This window comes from Ctenopharyngodon idella, chromosome 20 (assembly GCF_019924925.1).
Source record: "Ctenopharyngodon idella isolate HZGC_01 chromosome 20, HZGC01, whole genome shotgun sequence".
NCBI classification, from domain to species: domain Eukaryota; kingdom Metazoa; phylum Chordata; class Actinopteri; order Cypriniformes; family Xenocyprididae; genus Ctenopharyngodon; species Ctenopharyngodon idella.
The window spans coordinates 7,830,150-7,849,934 of NC_067239.1; the positions used below are offsets into that span (position 1 = coordinate 7,830,150).

The 19,785-nt window shown below is 38.9% G+C and overlaps 1 protein-coding gene across 2 annotated transcripts; it reads right to left on the bottom strand.

Moving 5' to 3' along the window:
• Window positions 1-924: 924 nt before the first annotated feature.
• Window positions 925-9,011, bottom strand: fosl2l (fos-like antigen 2 like). Of its 2 annotated transcripts, XM_051874016.1 has the most exons (5): window positions 8,609-9,011; window positions 8,442-8,518; window positions 8,149-8,311; window positions 5,104-5,211; window positions 925-1,853 (listed from the first exon to the last, which is right to left on the bottom strand). In XM_051874016.1, the coding sequence occupies exons 1-5, from the start codon at window positions 8,609-8,611 to the stop codon at window positions 1,569-1,571; spliced, it is 636 nt and encodes a 211-aa protein (XP_051729976.1). In that variant the 5' UTR covers window positions 8,612-9,011; the 3' UTR covers window positions 925-1,568. The 2 variants fall into 2 exon arrangements, with proteins under 2 accessions (XP_051729976.1, XP_051729977.1); XM_051874017.1 differs by having other exon boundaries at window positions 8,442-9,009.
• Window positions 9,012-19,785: the final 10,774 nt, after the last annotated feature.

Genomic DNA, 19,785 nt, shown 5'->3' on the forward strand with positions numbered 1-19,785 from the left:
ATGGGCAATTTCAAAACACTGCTTCATGAAGCTTCGAAGCTTTACGAATCTTTTGTTTCGAATCAGTGGTTCGGAGCGTGTATCAAACTGCCAAAGTCACGTGAACTATTGAAATTTTGAAATGCTTATGACATAACGAAGCCTCATTTACTGAAATCATGTGATTTTGGTGCTCTGAACCACTGATTCGAATCAAAAGATTAGTAAAGCTTCGAAGCTTCATGAAGCAGTGTTTTGAAATCACCCATCACTATATTGTTGAATAAAGTCGTTATTATTTATTTTTTTGGCGCACAAAAAGTATCTGGTCGCTTTATAATATTAAGGTTGAACCACTGTACTCACATGAACTGTTTTAAATATGTTTTTAGTACCTTTCTGGGCATTGAAAAAGGAAATGATCTTGCTGTCAATGGAGGCCTCACTGAGCCATCAGATTTTATCAAAAATATCTTAATTTGTGTTCTGAAGATGAACGAAGGTCTTATGGGTGTGGAACGACATGAGGGTGAGTAATTAATGATTGAATTTTCGTTTTTTTAGTGAACTAACCTTTTAAGCTTAATGCTTAAAGGGATAGTTAAACCAAAAATGAAAATTGTCATCATTTACTCATCTTGTGTCTTCCAAACCTATATGCATTTCTTTTTGATATTTTGAAAAATGTTTTTTTTTTCCCCTATACAATGAAAGTCAATGGAGTTATAATAGTTAAAAAAAAATAATTTGAATCCTGTAGAGTGAGTAAATTATGACAGAATTTTCATTTTGAGTAAATTAATCCTTCGACTTGTCCTCAAATATCAAATCTTTTCAAGATGAAAAACAAAATTAAAACGTGAACTGCATTTTTATGCAAAACATATTTGCTGATAACCATTTACAGTATAGCATACACAAAAATGAAATGACATATTTCTGTGATACATTTAATACAATTATTTTAGTTCACTTTATTCTTAAAACAAGTTTAAACATGTTTTATTGAACATTACTTTTTTCATTATTTAAAAAAAAACTATAATGACAGTTGATTAGAAAATTATATGATGTGATGTTAAACGTCATTGATTTGGTTTATAATTTTCAAACCATTCTAACTGATGCTTTCTATTACAAATCATTAACTTCAGAGCCAGCTAGATAGCATTACCTTATACCTCAGTCAGCACAATTCTCAGCAATGTTCAATATGTTCAACATCGAGATGTTCTTATTGTCGAGCCCTTGTGTATATGAGAAATCAGATAAATGTATAAGGTCAGTGCATTTAGAGTCAGATTTACCACATACCAAACATTAACAGCCGTTGTTACAAAACATCACGATGTAAAAGACAAATGCTACTTATTGTGTCACTCAACAAATAATGAAAAGATGACACCAGAGCATAAGAAGTGGCACCAGAAAGCCAGAGCACCAGAAGTGATTACACTCCCATCTGGAATGGGTTTCTTGCCACAGGAAAAGTTGGATGTTGAATGCAGAATGTCTCTTGCGTAAGGTTAGGGTAATGAGGTATTTACAGAGATATTGAATTAAAAAGAGCTTGTGCATCTTCACTGAATTTAGTGTAAGTCATGGCCTTTCTCTGTCAGTTCCACTGCATGTTGGAGCGCCAAACTTTTCGACCGACTAACATCATCCAGAGGTTCCTGTTTTATTGTGATAGAGATTCTGGATGGTAGAAGCTCTCGTGACAGAAAGGTGTCCAAGGAATGAGGCTTTTCCTGTGCCAGTGTGCAGATGGATGCATGGGATGCCAGCAGCATTTTCAGCTGTTCCTTCTCCTGTTGCAGGCAGCTCACCTGCCTCTGCAGCACGATCTGCTCCATGTGCAGGCGCTCAGTCTCCTGAAAACAAATTCACAGCTGGTTCTCATTAGCATGTGCTGCTGGTAATTACGTAACAATACCAGATTCCCTGAAACACACTGCTGGATTGCCAATTGTAATTATTGTTTCAGTTTTCCAACTCATAATTTTTACATTACGTCACACCCTTAGGAACGCCCACCTGAGGGGCAAAACAAGGCTTTCCTCCATTGCCATTTTTACCAGGTTTGTACTAATGTAGCGACACAGTGATATTAAAAGACCAAATTCAATATACACCTATTGATGATGTATGTACAGGCAAGCATATGAGCCCAAAATATAAACGCAACGTGCAGTTTCTCATTAAGTGTTTTTCCTTAGAAAACCATTATAAAGAATGTGTTCCATTCATATTCTGGGCTCAGTTTCTCATCTGTATTGTATGCATCGTCAGTAAGGTGTATACTGAATTTGATCTTTTAATATCACTTTCACGTTAAGTGTTTTATAATGTCCTACAGTTTTTAGTGATTGAAATGCTGCAGCAGGTGCTGTATATGGATCATAAGCACCCAAATCTTGCAATTTGTTCACATATTTTTGTGTTTCTTCTTTTGAGAGGCAGATAAAAAAAAATTGACAGGCATGTGCTGCAGTTCTATGGATGTTTTGCCCTCCAGGTCTCCGCACCAATCATGTAACTGAATTGAAACTATGAAAACATTCATTTATGTGTTGTTAAAGGGTTAGTCCACCCAAAAATTACTCAGTCTTTTGTCTTTCCAAACCCATAAGACTTTTGTTAATCTTCGGAACTGTTAGGGTTCTGTCTTGTTTAATTGTTTTTTTTTTTTTTTTGTTAATGGAACTTGGTTTCTTGTAAATGCCTTTGGGGTATGTTTACACGACAATGGTGTATTAAAAACAAAAACGTTTTTCCTTGGCGTTTTCCGCGTACAGATGACAACATTGTCAAAATGAAACTCGTCCACACGGATCCACAAAAACAACTAAAAATCCTGTGTTATGTATCCCAGGCCAGTAGTTGGCGATGTCACTTTGTAAAGAAACACTATATACCTATAGACTGAACACGTAATGCATATGCGCATGAAGTCACCGTATAAAACAAATTCGCATTTTTGTTGTTTACATGGAGATGATAATGGTATCATTTTCAAAAACTTGCACTTTGAAACCGGTTTCGAAAAGCTTGCGTTTTGAGGCCCCCAAAATGCCGTCGTCGTGTAAATGAACAGCCAAAACGCATCAAAAGTTTTCAGTTTTTACTAGTTGAAAACGGTGTCGTGTAAATGGCCTCTCAGTTTAGTCTCCATTGTGCCCTTGTTAGTTTCCTTAATTACTGATTATGTTCACCTGTTTCTTCTTTGTTTCCCTCATTTACTCATGTATATATATATACTCTTTGCTCTGTTCAGTGCTTTGTCGGTTGTCATTGTTGGTAAATGTAGCTAGTGTATATTCCTGATTATATTCTCCATGTTCATTATAGTATCTTTGTTGAGTTATCCTGTGTCATAAGTTTGTTCCCTACCACAGTTTCAGAAGAACCGACCAAAACGGCTGGACACTGGAGGAATAGTTGGAAGACTTCCTAGAGCTCTACAACAAGGTGTGCTGGGACAATGAAACACACCTTCACCTCAGGCCTTCAGGCCCATGATTGCACCTTGGCATGTCAGCCTATCGGTTACACCCTGGCTCTATGCTTCCTCAGCTCAGCTGTAGTCCGATGTCACTCGGGCTCCACTGGGCCCCCTCTTCCCTCTGCCTCCACCTTGGTCACTCACATCATCATCCTGGTTCCGCAACAGACTTCCTGGCCTCTGGCTGTTCTTCAGCCCTCCCCCCATTCAGCTCAACCGGGTTCCTCTTTCCCTTCAGCTCCTCCTTGGTCCTCACTCCCTCTGGTCTCGCCCCGTTTTCCCCTTGGTCACCCAAGTCAGTGGTGTCCCCTTAGACTTCTAGGCCTGCAACTTCGCCATAGGTCACTGTCTGCCTCCGTCTGTTGCCCCCCAGGCTCTGGTCAAGAGACCCATCAAGGCTCCACCTTGTCTCCTCCCTCTGTCAGCACTGCCATGGTGTTCCCCTCAACTGACTGTTTGCTTTCCCTCGCCTGCCCCTCTTCCTCCTCCAAAACCCCCTCACTCCTTTCGCTGTTGGACTGTTAGTTTTGGGGCAAGGTAGTACTTTATGGGAGGATGGAGTACTGTCAGGGTTCTGTCTTAATTCATTGTGTTTTTGTTCATGTGTCTTGGTTTTATGCATACCCTTTCAGTTTAGTCTTCATTGTTCCTTAGTTAGTTTCCTTAGTTACTGATTACATTCAACTGTTTCTTGTTTAGTTCCCTCATTTACTACTATGTTATATGTAAGGAATAATTGACAACGGGCTGTTAAATTATTAGAAAAATAATGCAAAACATTGTTCAGATGTTGTATTTCAAGACATTTGTCTTTTTTTTGTCCTTAAAAAGCTCTTGTGTGTAGGACTAATTTCTTACGCATCTAATACTAAACTTTTGTTGCTAACTTTTGTTATCCTGCATCATGCGTTTGCTCACTACCACAGTGTTTGTGACAGGAACACAAATTAAGATATTTTTAATGAAATTTGAGATATTTCTGTTCCTCCATTGAAAGTCTGTTGGCCCAAAACTCTGACGCTTCAAATCGTTCATAAAAGAAATTTATATAAATCTAGCAATTTAATCCAAGTCTTCTGAAGAGACACAATCACTTTATATGATGAACAGATTTAATTTAGGCTTTTATTCACATACAAACATTGATCAGCGAATGTGCATAGCACTCAAATTTGGTAAACTTTGGTAAAATTAAATCTGTTCATCATATAAAGTGATTGTGTCTCTTCATAAGACTTGGATAAGCAGCTTGATTTATGTGGGGTTTTTTATGAATGTTTTGTAGTGTCAGAGTTTTGGGTGAATAGACTTTTAATGGAGACAAAGAAATCTTTCAGATTTCATTAAAATCAAAATTAAATCTTCATTTGTGAAGATGAGTGAAAGACTTGTGGGTTTGTAACAATATGAGAGTGAGTAATTGATGACAGAATTTTCATTATGAGGTGAACTATCCCTTTAATACCTGGATGATTCATTTCTCATTTGTCACTCATAACAGATTCTTTGCACAATTACAGAAGTCTGAAGTTAAAACTGGTCAAACAAGATGTATTATCATAATATATTCTCCACCCTGAGCACTATATAAAAAATGGCAGTACAGCCCTATTATTCACCTCCTGCAGAAGGTCAATAAGTTCTCTTATACGGTTGCGGCATTTGGCAGCCGCCATCTTGTTACGTTCTCTTCTCCGTCTTCTCTTCTCCTCTTCATCTGGACTGAGCTAATAATGGAGCAATATATTGTTAAGCAATATAACAACATAACTATATTGTTATGTATAACTATTACAGGTTTTTTTTTTTTTTTTGCTTGGAGGACACATTTCTCAGTACTTAGATCTCTTTTTCAAAAACTCTTCACACAGTTCTCCTAACCACCTTTCAACTTGGCACAGCAGTTTCACATCCAAAATGCACTAAAGCAACCAAAACACTTCTTCATACATGTCTCAAATCAAGTCATTCTTCCACAACACTAGCAAAGTTTGTTAACCAACAAACACACTTTGTCACTCATAAAACAATGACCTAAAATACACATAGTATTATACAATGTTTTTTGTAAAGTTTCTTTACAAAACAAGAATGACACTCTCTGCTATTTACAATTCACTGTTACATGATCCATGTTTACATTACAGTACAAATTATTCCTAAATTGTCTATTTTGTATAGATGATAATGAAATTGAAAGACTAATACCTGTGTAGGAGTTCAGCTACATCTAATAGTTATATAGTATTTCATTTTTTAATTCAGAATATATTCCAGTATGGTATTACTGTAGATATGCCATAAATTACTGTCATATTTAGTTTTATATTATGTTAGGTTTTGAACTTTAGCTTAACAGTTTTGAAAAGAGTATGTGAATGTGCAAATTGGCCTGTACATAGTGTTACAATAATGTCTTGTGTTTCTTTCTTGTCTCTGACCTAGAATTCTAGTCTGTGTCTTTCTCATTTAATTCACCGGTTGTCAATTATTTTAGCTCATTAGTTCCCTCAGTTATCTTGTGTATAAATATTTCCTGTTTTGTTCAGTTCGGGGTTGGTCATCTTCTATGTTAGTTAAGTTTATCTTTATTGCTATTTCCTGAGTATTTGAGTTTCCTATTAAAAGACTTTTTGCAAGACTTCCTGTTTCAAGCCTCTTTGAATCAGAGGTATGTGACAGATAGACCAACTAAATAAAAATGTTAAAGACTTACCGACACTGCATCGCCACATCACTTGTAAGAACAGGGCGCTAGTGGAATACTGGTGGGGGATGCTACAGCAGGGCGACTCTCTGTTTAGCTTAACTTCGGTGAAGCAGAGAGGGAGCCCGGACCCACACCTACTACTGACTGAACGTTAGAACCTGCCACCTGAGTCGCCCCGGAGTCAAAGTGTGCTGATCAGTCCATCTCAGAGCCAGGAGAGGATCACTGCCTTATGGATCTGTGGTGCACAGATCCATTTCCCTCCCGAGTCCCCACCCCCAAGTTTTTGCCTTTCACGCAGGTCCCATCCGGAAATCTTCTTTCTCCAATGTGTGACTTCCTGGTCCCATCCCCTCCGTCGGTTTCGTCCAGTTCTCTGAATCCGTCGGTGTCACTGGTTTCATCCTGCTCCTCGGCTCTGCCCCCGCCACGAATATGGCGCCATGTGGTCCATCCTGACTACCAGTTCAGCATGAGGATAAGGATTCCTCGGCGTCACCTCAAGCCTCCAGGCCCATGTCTCCACCTCAGCCTGTCAGCCCTACAACTCCACCCCGGCTCTGCGCTCCCTCGACGCCACCGTGGTCTCCCAGCCCCGGGACTCCTCCGGGCTCTTTCGTCCCTCCAGATTAGCCTTTGTCAGTCGTCGCTCTGCCTCCACCACAGACTTCTGGATCTCCGGCTGCGCCTCAACCCTCCACCCCTTCGGCTCCACCAGGCTTCTCCTTCCCTCTGGCTTCCCCATCATACTCATTCCCTCCATCGTCATACTGGTCTGCCAAGCACCTGTCTCTGCCTCAGTCCCATGAGCTAGCAGCTCCACCTTGGGCTTCCGGGCCGTGGATATCGCCCTGGTCTGTCAGCTTCTCTGCCGGATACTCCTTGCACCCTGGTTTTGCCTCCATTAGTCCATCACCGGGTTCCGCCCAGCCCTTCAGTCAAAGCTCCACCCTGGTTCATCCCACCGTCGGCTCCACTACGGTGTCTGTCTCCACGGACTCCTCCTGGTCCCTGTCCATCACCAGCTTCACGCCCACCTTCAAAACCCCCTCCCTCCCTCCCTCCAGAGTTGGAGGTTCAGTTATGGCGCGAGGATGTGCCTTCCGGGAGTATAAACACTTCCTGTTTTGTTCAGTTCGGGGTCGATCATCGTCTATGTTAGTTGAGTTTATGTTTATTGCTATTTCCTGAGTATTCGAGTTTTCCATTTCAAGCCTCTTTGGATCAGAGATACGTGACACATAGAGTTTTGGCAGAGTCTAAGTGAGAAATGTATTCATGTCATTTGATAGATGTTGTCATTGAATGCATTTTGTGCCAAAGCAGTGATAAATGATCCACAGTTTAGCCCACATAGACTGCTGTTGTGCTCACTGTGTGAAGAGTTTTGACCTAAGTATTGAGAAACGTGTCTTACCTATCGTAAAACAAAACAAAAACAAACTATATTTTAAAAATTTGAATAATTTATTTTGTCCTTCATTACTTTATTGTTTTATTACTGATCATTACCAAAATATATTAATATAGAGGGGCTAGTTGTCAAACTGGAAAGTTTCACAAGCGCTATATCTCAGTACAATTTTTTGAAGTTGCAAAACACAAATGTTTTGTATAGGCAATTAGTTTCAAACAATGTATGTGAATTTAATATATCAATTTCATCATATTTTGCTAGCTTTAGGGAACACAATAAACCCACACTAGCACTTATTCAGGCAGGGTCCATCTATATATAATGAAGATAAATTTAGGATATATGAATTTTAACTGAAAGGCTGAACTTATCAGGGCAAGCATAATACAGTATACACACACACACACACACACACACACATATATACATATATATATATATATGTGTGTGTGTGTGTGTGTGTGTGTGTGTATATATATATATATATATATATATGCTTTTTTTTATAGTAATATTTTATATTTTAAGTATTTTGACCTGTAAATTTCTTCCTTTCTCAGTTGCTGTTGGTTCGCTGGTATGGTCCAAGCTCTCACTGGGCATCACTGGCTCGATTATCCACCGCAGCTCTTGCCTCGATGTGACTGCATTGACAGTGGCGTCGATTAAAGGGCTTTTGGATACCTGCATTTCGATCTGGCTGAAAAGGGGAGAGGGAAAAAAAGATGCTGTAAATAGAATGAGATAACATGGAAAATATTGCGTTTGTACGTGCATATATGGTTAAAAAAACATGCGAATTCATTGACCTAACTCTATTAGCTACTCACCTAATGGTATTGGAGATTTCGCCCCCAGAGATGCAGTTTCGTTCAAATGCGAGATCAGATAGCTCCATTCCAAATATCTATAAATTAAATTGTATTTTCCCCCATTTGCTTACGGATACATTAAACAGAAACGCCAAAGCTATTTGCAATAGTATTCAGGGATTTACCATGGTTGAGCTTTATTAGTCCCGGTGTTGAATTTCCAGTTCATGCACGCCCATGCACGCCCATGCACTTTTCTTTCAATTCAATCAGTGGAGCAACAGGCATTTGCTGCTGGCCTAGTAGCCTATTATAATTATCTGACGAATGTCCCCTAAAAAGGGCAATTGCGTCAGAGCGCAACCGTTTAATGGATGTGGAATTACCTTACTGTGAGTTACGTCATATATTTCCACGCATCAGCAGCACACTTGCTGTCATTATCTTGCATATTACACTGAAAAAAAATGTTTATATAGCTTCTTGTTTTCTAATAAATAAATAAAAACGAGTACGTTTTTGCTTAAAACAAGCAAAATTATCTGCCAGTGGGGTAAGAAAAAATATTTTATTCAAATGGAAAACAAAGATTATTTTCTTAGCCCATTGGCAGATAAGTTTGCTTTTTTTAAAGCAAAAACTCAATTTAGATTTTTCTTTCATAAAACAAGATTTACAAAACAAGCTTCGTTGTTTTACTTTTCTAGTAAATGCTTCTTGATTTAAGAATTTGTAGATCTTTGGACTGGAAAGCACTTTTTGCAGTGCATTCTTCGAGCAGTCTGAACTGTGAAACTGTGGAAGTTAATTTTTCATCGCTGCTCCAAGGGAACAGGTTTTAAGGTTCTATGCTGGATCCATCTGATTACATGGATCACCCATTAAGACGGACTTAATTAAAATTATATTACACTTAGTCATGTTATTCCATAGATTTGATTAGTAGCCTATGTAATGCAAAATAAATAAAACATGATTTATTTATTTATTTATTTGTTATTTATATTGTATTTATAAATGTCATCAGGGTTAAAAAAAGAAAAAAAAATTCTACCCAAAATTTCCCCAAAATAGCATGCTTTTTCACGCCCTGATATTTTAGCCTTTTTAAATGTTTTATGAGAAAATGCTTTTAATAATTTTCCTTGAATTTGTCTTTGCTCAATGCCATTGCGCTGTCACATTTCTTTTGTCAGGCCAATGTGTTGGGAAGAATAGTCACTTTTCCACTGTCGGGCCAGCGCGAGCCAGGACTAACAATGTGTTGGGCGGGGCCAATAGCCTCGGACCTCAAGTACTGAGGCCAAAATCAAGTTCCGTTTCCACTGTCAGGCCAGTAGCTCCGCAGTGCCTCCATAGAATTATGTCACACAACCTCACCATTTCACCAGCTGACTGAAAACTAGCCAGATCGCAAAATGAGCATAACAGAAGCGAATGTTTGATCTTTACTTAAAGACTTAAGACTCTAGCGTCGATATTTGACCAATGTTTTACAATAAAAAAATGTTACAGTGACAGTAATTTATTAATGTGTACATCAATCATGGCTGAATCAAACTGGTATGTACCATTCCACACAAAAAGAGATCACATACCTATTCGGTTGCACCTTCTTCCATTTATTTGCGATCACAGAAATGCACAAAACAACCCCATTTAAGGCTTTTGAGTCAAAAGGCTTACACATTTAGAAAAATATTGATAAATCATTTGTCTACGTTCTTCAAGCAGTCTCTGGTATTTTCCATCACAACGGTTAGCATAAGTAGCCTTTAGCACTGCAAAATCCCCTGGCCATTGACCCCGAGGAAGCCCCGATGAGGCCTGATCAAACCCCGGAAGTAACAGTGGAAACGCGGCTGGCCCTGGCACGCATTAGCGCGTACGCTTTTGGCCCGACAGTGGAAACACAGTTAATGACTAAGTTGTCAAATTTCTTTAGGGGGCTAAAAGAATTAAAATACATTATAGTATTTAATGTGAGACCACTATCAATATTACTTTTTATACAAAATATAGCTGTCGCACAGTATTGGTGTCTTTCCATCACAACACTGTAATGTCCTTTTAAAAAGTTTGTGTGAAAGATTGTTTAGGTGGTTTCTATGGAAATGTTCAGTGACATCAGAACATATGTTGGACATGGAGGGAATTTAAATTTTCATCAACAACAAATGAAGAAAAATCAAGGTAAATATTGCTTGATCAGTTAATATATTTATTCTACATCATTTCCAAACATGCTGTACCTTCCAGGGTGTTTATAAAAAGCTAAAAATGTTAAGTTAAATTAGAGTATTTTGCATACATGAAATGCTAAGTATTAATTCAAAGCTAATCAGTGAAGCTATCTTCCATTTTTTCACAAAAAACTACAGAAATGTCATTTCCACCACACTGCCCTCTGTGGTGGAAATGACAGCATGTGGTGGAAATGACATGTATGGTTACAAAGTACAATTGATATGGATTGTGAGAGTAGATTTGTGTAATACTTTTTATATAATACAATATAGACCTTATGTAGCCCCGCCCCTTTTCAGCGCTGCGCTCGTTGTCTTTTGACTTCCGGTTTGTATTTCCACAGCAATCTTACGTATTTATGAATAAACTGCTCATTTTAAAATCTTCCAGGTCTACTGACATTTGTTAAGACATCTGCTGGAGGGGGGATTATGGTGTGGGGTTGTTTTTCAGGGGTGGGCTTGGCCCCTTAGTTCCAGTGAAAGGAACTCTTAATGCTTCAGCATACCAAGACATTTTGGACAATTTCATGCTCCCAACTTTGTGGGAACAGTTTGGGGATGGCCCCTTCCTGTTCCAATATGCCTGCACACCAGTGCACAAAGCGAGGTCCATAAAGATATGGATGAGCCAGTTTGGTGTGGAGGAACTTGACTGGCCTGCACAGAGTCCTCACCTCAACCCGATAGAACACCTTTGGGATGAATTAGAGCGGAGACTGCGAGCCAGGCCTTCTCGCCAACATAACTGCCTGACCTCACAAATGTGCTTCTAGAAGAATGGTCAAAAATTCCCATAAACCTTGAGAAAAGCCTTCCCAGAAGAGTTGAAGCTGTTATAGCTGCAAAGCGTGGGCCAATTCCATATTAAACCATACGGATTAAGAATGGGATGTCATTAAAGTTCATGTGCACGTTAAGGCAGGCATCCCAAAACTTTTGGCAATATAGTGTATATTACAATACTTTTTATATTTATAATTATATTATGATATTTTTATTTCTAAATTATATTACTTTTATATTAATTGATTTCATTTTTTTCTATTTTTAAGATGCCACCTAAGACAACAAAAGAAAGGTCACAGGCCTATAGGGACAAAATAAAAGCTGACCCTATAAAATATGAAGAGAGACTAAAAAGAGACATGGAGAGATACCTGAGAAAAAAAGAAAAAGGAGTAGTAAAAGCAATTGCAGATCTGTCAAACGCTCTCTCTGAGTGTTCATTTAAGAGACCAATGAGAACATTTCAGTATCAAACTCTCACAATCATAAAGCTTCATAATTATCTCACAATGTTGAAATTTTGATGCATCATTTATTGCTTATACTTTTGCCTTGCCATCATTTGTGTCAGTTATTTACAGTATAAACTCTAACCGTTCATCTTTGAGACAAATCAGTTTTATACATCAAACTAAGCACTACACTAAAAACAGGTGTGGTTATGTTTAATGACTCTGTGAATTGAGTTTAATGAGTGTGATGAGTTTAAGAATTTTCTAATAAATATCTCTACTGTTTCTCTACATTCCCGTTAATTCATTGTCATTTCCACAACACGCTGTCATTTCCATCATCACACACATTTTTAAAAAATATTTAAAAAGTTCTCATCACACATTAAAAATGTATCCACAATTTATGAGATCATGCTCTACTTAATATAAAAATTCAAGTTATTTATTTTCTAATAAGCTCTTACCCAAACCAATATTACATTTCAGAGTGTGACAGGTGTAGAGTTCAGCATTTGGTCCTTAGGGCAAATAACTTATCGCATTGACAAATGTATAATTATTGTACATTGTGGAAAAACTGGTAAAACTAGTTACAAAAATGATCTTAGACAATTCTTGAGTGGCATAAGTTATTCTATTTTTAAATAACAGCTGTATATTGAGATGTGGTGAAAATGACATTTGTTCATTGCAGGTCGGAAAAAAAAGTTAAATATTAACAATTTCTCTTGTAATCTACGTTTGTCCTCTTACAGACCTTAAAACTAGAGAAATTATTTGAACTTATGAGACTGTGTTACGTGTCTTTTGAACAAGTTTTTTTTTATTCAACTTCACAAGGCTAAAAGTGCCTCTAGTTGAAGAAATGCCCGTTTACATCCGAACGCAGGCTCAGTATTGGCCAATGCTGTACATGTGAGCAGCACGACCCATGCGTCATAAGACAACAGTTCAAATTGTTAAATAAAGTAATTATTATTGCTTGTAAAAAGTATTCTCGTCGCTTCATAAAATTAAGGTTGAACCACTGTAGTCACATTGACTATTTTAACGTTGTCTTTACTACCTTTCTGGACCTCAAAAGGTTCAATGATGTTGCTGCCTATGTGTGGTTCAGAAATCCTCAGATTTCATCAAAAATATCTTAATTTGTGTTCCGAAGATGAACGAAGGTCTTACGGGATTGGGATGACATGAGGGTGAGTACGTAATGACAGAAATGTAATTTTTGGGTGAACTAATCATTTAAGGGCACAGGTCATAACCCTCTCTGCTCTTCCCATGTCCGAGGACAAGCAGTTTTTGCACCTACTCTGCCCAGTCTGGGCCCTAAAAATGTCGCGCCCCGTCAAGTGCTCTAGTCAGTTCTGGCAGTCAGAGCAGCTCTTTGTTTGCTTCGGAGGCCTCACTAAAGGGCTGCCGGTTACGAAGCAGAGACTATCCCACTGGATAGTGAATGTGATCGCGCTGGCCTATGCTTCCTTAGGCTTACAGTGTCCTATTGGAGTGAGGGTCCATTCCACTAGGGGAATGGGCTCCTCATGGGCGTGGTCGAGCGGAATATCCTTTGGTGACATCTGCACAGCGGCCGGCTGGTCCTCACCATCTACCTTAGCCAGATTTTATAACCTGGATGTCCCTGCCTTTCAGGCACGGATCTTGTCTGCCTAAATGACCCCTTAAGGTCTAGCCTGTTCAGGGGTTATACAGGGTGAATTCTTTGCCTCCTGGTATTCAACCGTAATGTTTTCTATGACAGCTCAACTAAAGCCCTCATTCCCTGAGTGCGTGGGCTGGGCTCGCAATGAAGGGTCTTCAGTTGTGCGCTCGTAGCACGGCGCTGTTGGACTGTGTTTCCCATAGCATCAGCTAAAAGACTGACAAAATGTGAGTGAACCATAACGAAAGGGAACGTGTCGTTTACTAATGTGATCTCGGTTCCCTGAGATAATGGGAATGAGCATTGCGTAGCTTGCCGTGCTACTGCTCTCTTGCACTTGAGTCGACGCATGCTGCTTTCAGTCAAAAGATTCTGATGATATGGCATTTAGCGCTTATGTAGGCAGACTTATATAGGCAGGTAGCCCCATCCAATTTGGCAGGCTGAAATGCATTTGTCTATGCAGCTGCACAGACATGATTCATCAGGCTTCAGCATTCATAGAAAAAGGAGTTTTCCCCCATAGCATCAGCTAAAAGACTGACACAATGCTTGTTTCCATTATCTCAGGGAACCGAGGTTACGTTAGTAACCCAGACATTTTATTGCTTGTTTCTGCACCTTTTTTTTTTTTTTGATCTGGAGATTCTCTGTTCTTTCAGAAGATGCATAATAACGCCCCCTACCTTATAGCAGTGAAAACATGGAATGCCAGAAAATTCCGTCAATGGTAGGGAAGCGTTGTCTCATAAATGACGGAAAATACCATCAATGGCAGGGAAAGAGTTAAGAAAAGGTATGTTTGACTTGAAGTGGCACTGCGCAGACCAATCGGTGTATGACATCAAAGAACCGTGAGTGATTAGAGAACAGATGGCTCTGTATGCTTTCGAATTGCTCTCATTATGTGACATTAAGCGCCTTATTTTAATGATCTAAGCGCATGGTCTGAAGTGCATGGCTCAGGTGCACTTAGGGCATGTCTGAATCCACTTTTGCTAGTTTAACAATGGAAAAAATGGTCGGTGCGCTAAACACATGGTCCAAAAGGGTTGTACCCAGTCTCTTAATGAGTCATGAGTGTGTTTTGGGCATAACGTGCCAAAAAAAACCTGGCTTTAAAAGCCAGGTGCGCTTGCACCATGGCAGATTGCTATTTACATGGCAGAATATAGACACCCTCAACCTTTGCCACGATTGGTCAAATAATTAGCTAATTTCATTCATCATTACTGCAAATAGGTAATTCTGATACATGCAATGACTATCTATTATGACATTTGTTTGTGTGCTGCTGCTCGTCCCTGTGTGTGTAACAAGCAGAGTGTACGCACGTTGTGCACCCGCCTATAGGCGCATATTACTAACGCACCCTTTAAATAACAAACTGTGCCATTGACTTTAGAGCCAGGTTTTTGTTGGTCAATGGCACAGTCAGTTTTCAGTTGCATCAAAAGAGCAACACGCCAACAATGCACCTGAACACACCTCGTTTTCAGACCAGCACACCCATGGGCAAAACAGATGGGTGCGAGTGCATTTGCTATTTAAACAACGTGATAATGATAACTGCATCGGGCTGAAACTAGCAAAAAACACGCATTGCACCAGGTGTATGATAAGTGTCGTGAATATGGCTTCCACGGCTCATCCTCCGGACCGCCGGAGGGAGCCATCTCCGGAATATTTACTCTTTGCCATTCGGACTCCATTTCCCATAGGCCCTCATTCCTGGGACTGATTGCACTTTCACCTGCACCACATCACACACACACTATTTAAGACACGCACGCACACCACATCTTTGCGAAGTCTTGATTTGCTACGGTAGTCATTTCTGAGCGTTAGTTCTGTGGACTGATATCTTGTTATTACCCGGACTGTTTGTTATCTGTGAACCTCTGCCGCCTGCCCTGAACTTTGCTTGTACCCTGGACTGTGATTGTTTGCCGCCTGTCTTGATCTCTGCCTGTGACCCGTCTCTGATTCCTGCTGCCTGCCTCGACCCCTGCCTGTCCCTGACTACGGTATTGCTCTGCCCTTTCCTGTACTGCTGCTGTGTTTAATAAAGCTGCTTATGGATCCACACACTGTTGACCCTTCATTACAATAAGGCACTAAATTGTTGTTAACCACATGGTTCAAACAGCAAAGTTAAATGTCTTTTACAGTTTTATCTGGGGTTTTTTTTATTATTATTATTTTTATTATGTTTGCACTTTCATACTAATTAATGAAATGTTAAAATATATGCAGCTCATGATACTGGCTCCATTTTGGCAATCACATACTACATTTGGAATTATGGTCCATATTTGATGGTCCATGAAATATAAAAGGAAAATAATACTATAAAAGGCTATACATTCTTCATTAAAAACATTACATTTACATGAGTCAACAACCAGATCCCTTGCCATTCATTTCTGACATTTTTTTTTTTTTTTATCTTGGGCCCTTTCAAGCTGCCATTATAAGTTATGACTCATGTCTATCCAGTGTTTTATTAAACAGTGCAGACACTAAATGGATTTTTATGACCGAGCTAAATTTGACAAACATGTTTCTTTAAACCATAATTAGTATGCAGCTTGGAGTTTATGTGTTCTGTATGCTGGAGTCATGCTGGAGTTAATGAGCAATAGCACAGAGCGTTCTTAGACTAAACACAGAGACCTGCATCTGTGAGCTCTTGAGTGTATTTATGTATGTGCGTGTATGTTTATGTGTGTGTTTAGCAGGGAACAGCATGTGCTCAGTCAGATCGACTATAGCAGTTATGTAGGAGTAAATGTCACCCATACTCTCACAAGGCTCAGATATTCACAGCTCAGATGACATTTTCTTGCTTGATAGCCATTCAGAGATTCTCACTACCTTTGTGCTCAGGCTAGGATGCATTTTCAATAAGATTGTGTAAATGTTGAGCATGAGCAATGTCTTTTCCTAAAATAACATTTATGTGAACAAATCATGGCTTGAGGTGTAAGCCATTGTCCATCTTGTTTTAATGAAAACATCAGCTGTGCTGTTTGGACTGTAAAGGTAAAGAAACACTGATATAATGAAACAGTGTGTGGGATTGAAGGACAAATGTGAAAGAGATCGTAATTACTCAAAAGCATGAGAAACCGGATGTAAGTAGGCATGAGAACGGGCACAAGTAATTAGAAGAAGAAAACACAGGGAATAAGATAAAGAATAATAGATGAAGATAAAGGAAAAGAAGGATGAAGGAAAATATGTTTTTCTTCATCCGTGCTGTTTGTAGCCCATCCGATTCTTATGAATATAATAAAACACTAATGCATCCATTAACAAAACCTGCATTCAACCTGTTGCTTGGCAACACCACCAGCTATTAGACATTAGCACTGCAGCCTCTGCTCTGTCCATACATCTTGGCCATTTTTCATTAAATGTGACAGCTGGGACTCTAAAATTGGTTTCTGTTGCATCAAACTTGCATTTATGCATTTGACAGACACTTTTATCCAAACGCATTGCCTTCAAGGTATATATTTTATCAGTTCATTCAATCCCTGGGAATCAAACTCATGACCTTGCACTGTAAACCCTAATGCTTAAAATAATTAATTGGTTTGAGTAGAGCAAACTCAAATAAAACTAACTGGTTCAATCAAATTATCTTTTATGAGTATTTAGAACTTTTTCTTTTGAGTTCACAGAATTGATACATTTTAAGTAAACTGAATTGTTTCATTTGTTTTGAATTTTATGAACTTTTAATTTAGACAAACTTAAATTTAACTGAAACTGGGGGGTTACCACCATGCCTACGAGTGGAGCATTGGCTTAGTTTGAGAACATAAATCATAAATGTTTTATGCCGTACTCTTTCAGCAATTGCTATGCTATGCTAAGCATTGTGTTACCAATTATTTGCATTGTCTGAATTAGCTAATTATAGCTAGCTAAATTTCCACTACTAAAAATATAAGTTGAGATTAAAGCTGCAAGCAGCGTTGAAAGGGCCCTCGCACCCGGGGCCACCGCCACCCAATGCCCTTAGGAAGACAATTAACAGTGGGCGACAAATATAGGAGAAATATGTCAAAGGCATTTTGATGTGCCACACTTCCTGCTGCCAGCAGGTGGCGCTTTGACTATAACTGAATATTGCCATGAGGATGTCTTCAGGCCAGGACTTTTATCAAACATGTGAAGTTTGGGGCAGATTGGACATTGTATGCCCGAGTTACAACAACTTCCTGTTTTGTGGCGTTAATCGCATACATTAGCACTTAGCCAAGTGTTGCATGATTTAAAGTGTTTTCTCACATGTTTGGTACTTTGTGGTATATTTAAATGTGTTTCTGGGAGTGAATTACAGTGTAAAGCATGTCATTTCCTGTTATCAGCAGGTGGCGCTATGAGTAATTGAATATTGGCATGTAGATGTCTTCAGGCCAGATCTCTTATCAAACATGTAAAGTTTGGGGCAGATCGGACATTGTATGCCTGACTTACAACAGCTTCCTCTTTCATGGCGAAACATCAGATTTGTCAGGCCGCCACGGACACACCGTTCAACGAAAACTCAAGATCTTTACAATTTAACATCAGTAAGGCCTTAAGATTAGACTGACCAAATATGATGTTGTTCTGGTTAAATCTCAACGAGGAGTTAATCACAGTGTAAAACATGACTTTTCCTGTTGCCGGCAGGTGGCGCTATGACTGTAACTGAATATTGCCATGTAGATGTCTTCAGGCCAGGACTTTAAAAAAACATGTGAAGTTTCAGGCAGATTGGACGTTGTATGCCAGAGTTACAACAACTTCCTGTTTCATGGCGAAACATCGAATTTTGTCAGGCCGCCACAGACACGCCCTTCAGCGAAAACTCAAGATCTTCACAATTTAACGTCGCAAAGGCCTTTAGACTGACCAAATATGATGTTGATCTGATTAAAGCTCTAGGAAGAGTTCGTTAAAATACAATGTCTGGAAATGGCGAACTCTACTAAAATTTTGCAGAGAAAATTCAAAATATCTCACTTCCTGTTGGGTTTTCAGATTTTGCACCCGGGACTTTTTTGTAGGTATTGGGCTGTTACATCTGTCTACCAAATGTCATACTTGTACGTGAAACGTAGCACGAAGGGCACTTGATTGAAATTTTGTAGGTGGCGCTATCGAGCCATTTCGCCTGAAACCCATATCAGATGTAAATTTTCACCACTTCTGACGCGTGTGCAAAGTTTCATGAGTTTTCGAGCATGTTTAGGCCCTCAAAAATGCGATTATTTCGGAGAAGAAGAAGAACTGAGCAATTACAATAGGGTCCTCACACCATCGGTGCTCGGGCCCTAATTACATGATAATTTTAATTTTAATGTATGAATGAACTTACTCAAAAAATTCAAGTTAAGAGCGATTAAAATGTACGAGTACAAAATTGAAATCTGCCAGTTTTGCTTACTTGAACTTTGAATTTCTTAACTTAACTGATTAAGGTAACTGAAGGTAACTGATTACCTCAAATTTTTTTTCGTTTTGCCAACTTATTCGGGTTTACAGTGTGGCATAACAAGCACAGTGTTATACTGTTTTAGCTACACAAAACATAATGCAAATATAAAGTTATGGCATCAGTTTGGAATCGAGCTCATAAAACATTGTACATAAGATTTTAGATTTTACTCTCAGGGGGGTTACGGGATTAGATTCAAGTTGACAAAACCAAACCAACCCAATCAGGCTTTGTTGGTACTATGACACTGATCATTAACTTTCTCTGTCAACTAAGGCTTTGATCATGAGTTCATAGAGCGTGTGCACATGAAAGTCTGACATCAGTAGCGGACTGCCAATCACGTGCCTAGAAACTGCTATTCACTTCTCACAAGTGAGCCAGCACAATTCAATTCTCTATTCTGCTGAAGATCAGGAGATTGAAGAATATCAATATACTATCAATATACTATTATGTTAATTTAAATGGAATTCTTAATAATAATTGTTAAACTAAAATTGCTCATTTGTAATGGATTATGGGTATTTATAATTATATGAATCATATATAAAATAAATCATATAAAATAATTATAAATAATCAATTTGCAGCAAGAGAAACTGGGGGAGTGACTTTATTGCATAAACTGCTTCTTACAAGTTGTGATGATATACAGGGCAACTTTTTGAGCAATGTTGCAGGGCAATTTTGCTGAACGATGTTGCTTGGGCAC